This window comes from Hordeum vulgare, chromosome 5H, assembly GCF_904849725.1.
Source record: "Hordeum vulgare subsp. vulgare chromosome 5H, MorexV3_pseudomolecules_assembly, whole genome shotgun sequence".
Taxonomy (NCBI): Eukaryota; Viridiplantae; Streptophyta; class Magnoliopsida; order Poales; family Poaceae; genus Hordeum; species Hordeum vulgare.
The window spans coordinates 564965691-564971761 of record NC_058522.1 but is presented as its reverse complement, the minus strand read 5'-3'; the positions used below and the strand labels follow the sequence as shown (position 1 = coordinate 564971761).

Here is a 6071-nt window from a genome sequence, read left to right as displayed (position 1 = left end):
GCTTGAGGCGTGCAGAGAGCTACGGGAGGAGCGGGATTAATGCGAGGAAGATGAGCAGCGCAACAAGAAATCCCGCCGGAGAGGCTTAAATAAGCTTCCGACTGGGTCACTAACAGGTGGACCCGAAATCTTATCTCCACTACCGGCTGCTGCGATGTTAGTGGAGAAGATAAAGGAGCGGTAATCGAGGCGGCAAAACCTACTCGATGGCGATGTCATCATCCCCGCTGAGCGAGCGACAACCAAAATTTGAGGATCCCGGAAAATCCGGCGCTGTCAGTTTGACCAGTCACGTCGAAGGATTCCGCGGAAGCACTCGGTCTCTGATGGTTCGGTTCGTTTCACTGATATATTCACTCGGATCACTGGTTGAAAGGATAAAATGGATCGAGGCAAACAACGCCAAAGTCACCTCCATACCAGTCGGATCCATACTCCAGACATCACTTCATCGTTCCAACCCCGATCCATTCGGGGACTAATGATGGGGTTATAGCCAGAGGGTAGGGTCATAGGCCTGCCCTATAGGTCCTACCCAAGGACTACCCTTCACAGAGGACAAGAGCCTTAGACGGTTCCGACTGAACTAAGGACTCCCCCACCATCCAGTCGGCGACGAGCACTCGGAGCGTATTTAACGTACCGACTGGAATCCACTCTGTACATCGTAACCTCCCAGGAGGACAACGGCCATACGTTTCCATACACCATTATTAGCATTTAAGGCTTATGTTACCTGTAACGTAGGCATTTACTCGCCTCTATTCCACCCCTGTCCACCGGGTCATTATGAAGGGCAGCGCACTCTATATAAGCCGCCCTTCCCCACTGGTGCAGGGGCTGGCACTTACTATAATCCTATATTCCACTCGACACTAAGCTCCCAAGAGCACTGAGACGTAGGGCTTTTACCTCCATCGTAGAGGGGCCTGAACTCATACATCCTCGCAGTAGCTAAGGCTCTGCCCATCCTTTCGTACCCTACACTTCTACTGTCAGACTTATACTCACGAAAATTGGCCTCGCTTGCACACGGTTCTGCCGCCCCTCCGCTCCACGGATCCACCCTTCCTCACCTCTCCTCTCCTTGACAAGCTTATATTTATGGGAGATCAGGCGGAAGGCAGCGATGGATGTTGTGTTTGGTTCCAACAGATCGACCGTATTGTGAGGGGTCACGAAAAAAACAGGTAGATTCTTTCCAAGAAATCCAGGCGAGCTCGCGACGTGGAGGTTCGCATACATGTGGGCCGAGGGGAACGTATGAAGCGGTATGTCTACAATGGGATGAGTACAACATGTATGATCGAAACCTGGGAAAAAAACACACGATCGAAAAGAAATTAATAAAAACACCGACCTGCACGAAAAAGAGAGAACCAAGGATCGAACCCTTCCCATGTGGAGACTTGAACCGATAGCCATCCCGCTACCCGTCGACTACTGATCTGCTAACGTATCGGTGTCTATAACAACAAATAACAGCGTCGATTTCAGAAATCCGAAAAACGAACCGTTTTTTTTTTTTGACTTACGAGTGGCATTGGTGGGTAATTTTAGCCAACTTCGGGGGCAGTTTAAATGACGGACGACCAGAAACCCTATTTGCTTTATTATTAGGGAGAGATATACTTGTTCAGGGAAGATTGAAAACCTAAACATGGCTCCTCATCTCCAGTAAGTAAGAAGAAAAAGTTCCGGTTCAAAAAAAAAGTAAGAAGAAAAAGTTTAGACCACAGTAGCGCTGCAACAAGCATGATATGAGCTGAGTACAACACACAGGTAAGTGAATGAATGGTCTTTGGGAATGAAAACTCCAGCTGAACCGCATACTGCTGCAGGGGAAAAAGGCGGGTCCTCTCCTCACCCCCACCTCGACACCCACCTGGTTATCCTGGTTATAGTTAGTGCTATGTCGCATCTAGCAAAGCACATCCGAATTGGGTAGCCGGACAATATGTAGCGCAAGCGCCTATAATACACGCGCTTTGGCGGTGGCCTGAAGAACTCCCACACGCCCTTCTTAAACCAGGGCTCGTCACGGTACCGGAGATTGAACATGGCAGTGGACACAAGCCAGACGACGGTGATGAACTCGCCGCCACTGTTGAGCTGCCTGGCGTGTGAATCCCTACTGGAGTGGTGCGAAGCATAGCACATCATCTCCACCCACACTCCAAGTACCACCCGCCGCACCTCCTGCGGGGGCTGCCGCCTCGCCTCCACCTGTAGCAGGCGAAGAACAAGGTCCGCTCCACGGGCCAAAGCAGGTGAAGGAGAAGGTCCCAAACGCAGCTCCTCGCTTCTTTTGTCCAGCCTTTCCAGGTTCGTTATTATTCTCTTCAACTCCTCCACGTTCTCCCTTGCACTGTTAACCTGAGACCTTCTTTTCTCCAGCTCCTCCCTTGTTACGTTCAACTGCTCCCATCCTATGTCCAGCTCCTTTTCATCGGCCAGCAGCTGCTCCCTTGTTATGTCCAGATCCTCCCTTATAATGTCCAGCTTCTCCCATGCCCCTCTGTACAGCTCGTCCCCGTCCCTCCTTGCGTCCAGATTCCATACCCTTCTTCTTCTGTCGAGCTCCCACCTTCCGCTGATGCGTTTCACGCCAGCAAGATCAAGCCCCACCGTATATGCTGCTTCAGTATTGGCATACAGTCCAGGCCGAAAAGGGCTAGGCAGCATGTAGGGACGTTCAACAAGGAGGAATAGGCCGAGGGGAACGTATGAAGCGGTATGTCTACGATGGGATGAGTACAACACGTATGATCGAAACCTGAGAAAAAACACACGATCAAAAAGAAATTAAAAAAAACACCGACCTGCACGAAAAAGAGAGAACCACGAAAAAGAGAGAACCAGGGATCGAACCCAGCTTGAATCGATAGCCATCCCGCTACCCATCGACTACTGATCTATTAACGTATCGGTGTCTATAACAACAAATAACAGCGCCGATTTCAGAAATTCGAAAAATGAACAGTTTTTTTGACTTACGAGTGGCATTGGTGGGTAATTTTAGCCAACTTTGGGGGCAGTTTAAATGACGGACGACCAGAAACCCTATTTGCTTTATTATTAGGAAGAGATTAGGGAGAGATAATTAACAAAAAACCAGACGGAAATCGTCGCAAATCGCAGAGAGGCCGTTACGGGTATCTTGCTTCGAAATTTCGACGTTGCTACTCTTTTGTTTTTAATTGCGGTGTTGCGATGAGAATGAGAGCGCCCTCTTGTTAGAAGGTGCACGGTGATTACCCCGGCCCGACCTACACTGCACTGCACGACAGCACGAGCGAGGGTCATTATATCGGCACCAGCTTGCTCTGTGATTTCACGCGAGGAACACGTCTGCTCTGCGTGAAGGAACTTACTGCTGCTGTTTCGTCAACCGTTGGATTCAAGGCAGACTATAGAGGTTATCAATTTAAATAAGTTGAGTAATACAATTATTTCACCCAAAAAAAATCTCGGAAAAAGAGGGCATGTGAACTTACAGTTTTTGCAGTGAACTTGGCACCACGAGAGGATGCTACTCATAATCAGCTTGTAGCACGGCCGTTGGATCCTCTGCGCGAGCCGATCTGGATGGCGGAGGACGCCGTGAGCAGCGAGCCATTCGAAGCGGCCTGGTCGCAAGCCCCACAACCCAATCCGTCCGCCATGGCGTTGTCGGTGCACGCCGCCGCCGTCGCCACCCCGCGTCTCATGCCCCCTCCCTCGCACCACCGCTCTACTCCGGGCTCGACGCCTCCTCTCCGCCCCGTCCTCCCCGCCGTCGTCTCACTCCGCTCCGGCTCCAGCTCCTCCCGGTGGACGCGGTGGGCGAGCGTGCGGGTCCGCGCGAGCGCCGGCGTCGGAGGCGGGCGGAGGAGGGAGTCCCCCTACAAGGTGCTGGGCGTGTCGCCGTCGGCCGCGCCCGCCGAGATCAAGCCTGCGTACCGGCGCCTTGCGCTCAAGTACCACCTGGACGTCAACAAGGAGGTGTGTGCCGATTAACTGCTACTCTGGTCCGGTGGTAGGTGATGGAGAATTTGTTGACCAAAATCCTGGTTCAATGTAGGCGAATGCTCGGGAGAAGTTTCTGAGGATCAAGCACGCGTACAACACGCTGATGAACTTCTAGTGAGCCTCTAGTTGGCTAGCTCGTTGATCAATGGATGATCATGGTTTCCTGATCATGGACATTCGATGTCATTGATAACGGGATCACATCATTAGGAGAATGATGTGATGGACAAGACCCAATCCTAAGCATAGCACTAGATCGTGTTGTTCGTATGCTAAAGCTTTTCTCATGTCAAGTATCTTTTCCTTAGACCGTGAGATTGTGCAACTCCCGGATACCGTAGGAGTGCTTTGGGTATATCAAACGTCACAACCGTAACTGGGTGACTACAAAGGTGCACTACGGGTATCTCCGAAAGTGTCTGTTGGGTTGGTACGAATCGAGACCGGGATTTGTCACTCCGTGTGTCGGAGAGGTATCTCTGGACCCACTCGGTAGAACATCATCATAATGAGCTCAATGTGACTAAGGAGTTAGCCACGAGATGATGTGCTACGGAACGAGTAAATAGACTTGCCGGTAACAAGATTGAACAAGGTATGGGAATACCGACGATTGAATCTCGGGCAAGTATCATACCAATAGACAAAGGGAACTGCATACGGGATTGATTGAATCCTTGACATCGTGGGTCATCCGATGAGATCATCGTGGAACATGTGGGAACCAACATGGATATCCAGACCCCACTGTTGGTTATTGACCGGAGAGTGTCTCGGTCATGTCTGCATGCTTCCCGAACCCGCAGGGTCTACACACTTAAGGTTCGATGATGCTAGGGTTATATGGGAATAGTGTACGAGGTTACCGAAGGTTGTTCAGAGTCCCGGATGAGATCCCGGACGCCACGAAGAGCTCCAGAATGGTCCGGGGTAAATACTGATATATAGGATGAGGGGTTTTGGACATCGAAAATGTTTCGGGCGTCACCGGTAACGTACCGGTACCACTTGAAGGGTTCCGGGGGTCCACCAGCCCGAAAGGCTAACATGGGCCAAAAGGTGGAAGGAAACCAACCCAGAGTGGGTTGTTGCGCCTCCCACCTAGGTCCAAGGCGCGGCAAGAGAGGAAAGGGGGGGGGACCCTAGCGCAGGAGGCCCAAGGCCCATCTAGGGGTGCGCCTCCACCTCTCCCTGCCCTAGCCGCTGCTACTGCAACAAAAGACCTTCCAATGGCGCCAGAAATAGGCACGTCGACGGGAGAATACTTGTCTTGATCCTTCTGCTGCGGCTACGCCTTAAGGGACTTCCTAGGCAAGTATGCAAAGGATTTCCCCCGTGGCCTTGGAGCCTTGCGTTGGTGTTCCCTCGGAGCGGAAAGGGTGATGTAGCGTAGCGGTGGTAAGTATTTCCCTCAGTTTGAGAACCAAGGTATCAATCCAGTGGAGGAGCATCTCAAGATCCTGCACAAACATAAAAGCTTACTCCCAACGCTATGAAGGGGTTGTCAATCCCTTATAGATTGTTTGCCAAGTGAGAACTGAAAGCAACAAAGTAACAAAGCAAAGTAAAAGCGGAGGTGTAAACGATGGGTGTGAATAGACCCGGGGGCTGTAGTGTTTACTAGTGGCTTCTCTCATGAAAGCAAGTAGACGGTGGGTGAAAAAATTACTGTCGAGCAATTGATAGAACCGCGCAAAGTCGTGACGATATCTATGCAATGGTTATATCTATAGGCATCACGTCCAAAACAAGTAGACCGATACTTTCTACATCTACTACTGTTACTCCAGACGTCGACCGCTATCCAGCATGCATCTAGTGTATTAAGTCCATAAGAACAGAGTAACGCCTTAAGCAAGATGACATGATGTAGAGGGATAATCTCAAACCAATGATAAAAACCCGATCTTTTTACCCTTGATGACAACTACTTGATGTGTGCCTTGCTGCCCCTACTGTCACTGGGAAAGGTCACCACATGGTAGAACCCAAAACCGAGCACTTCTCCCATTGCAAGAATCATAGATCTAGTTGTCCAAACAAAACCCAAGACTCGGAGA

General features: G+C 50.7%; 1 protein-coding gene across 1 annotated transcript; it reads left to right on the top strand.

Annotated features, from left to right (window-relative positions):
* The first annotated feature begins 2975 nt into the window (after window positions 1–2975).
* Window positions 2976–4126, top strand: LOC123397329 (chaperone protein dnaJ A7A, chloroplastic-like). The gene is made up of 4 exons (XM_045091919.1): window positions 2976–3008; window positions 3244–3393; window positions 3481–3984; window positions 4064–4126. The coding sequence occupies exons 1-4, from the start codon at window positions 2976–2978 to the stop codon at window positions 4124–4126; spliced, it is 750 nt and encodes a 249-aa protein (XP_044947854.1).
* The last annotated feature ends 1945 nt before the right edge of the window (window positions 4127–6071 follow it).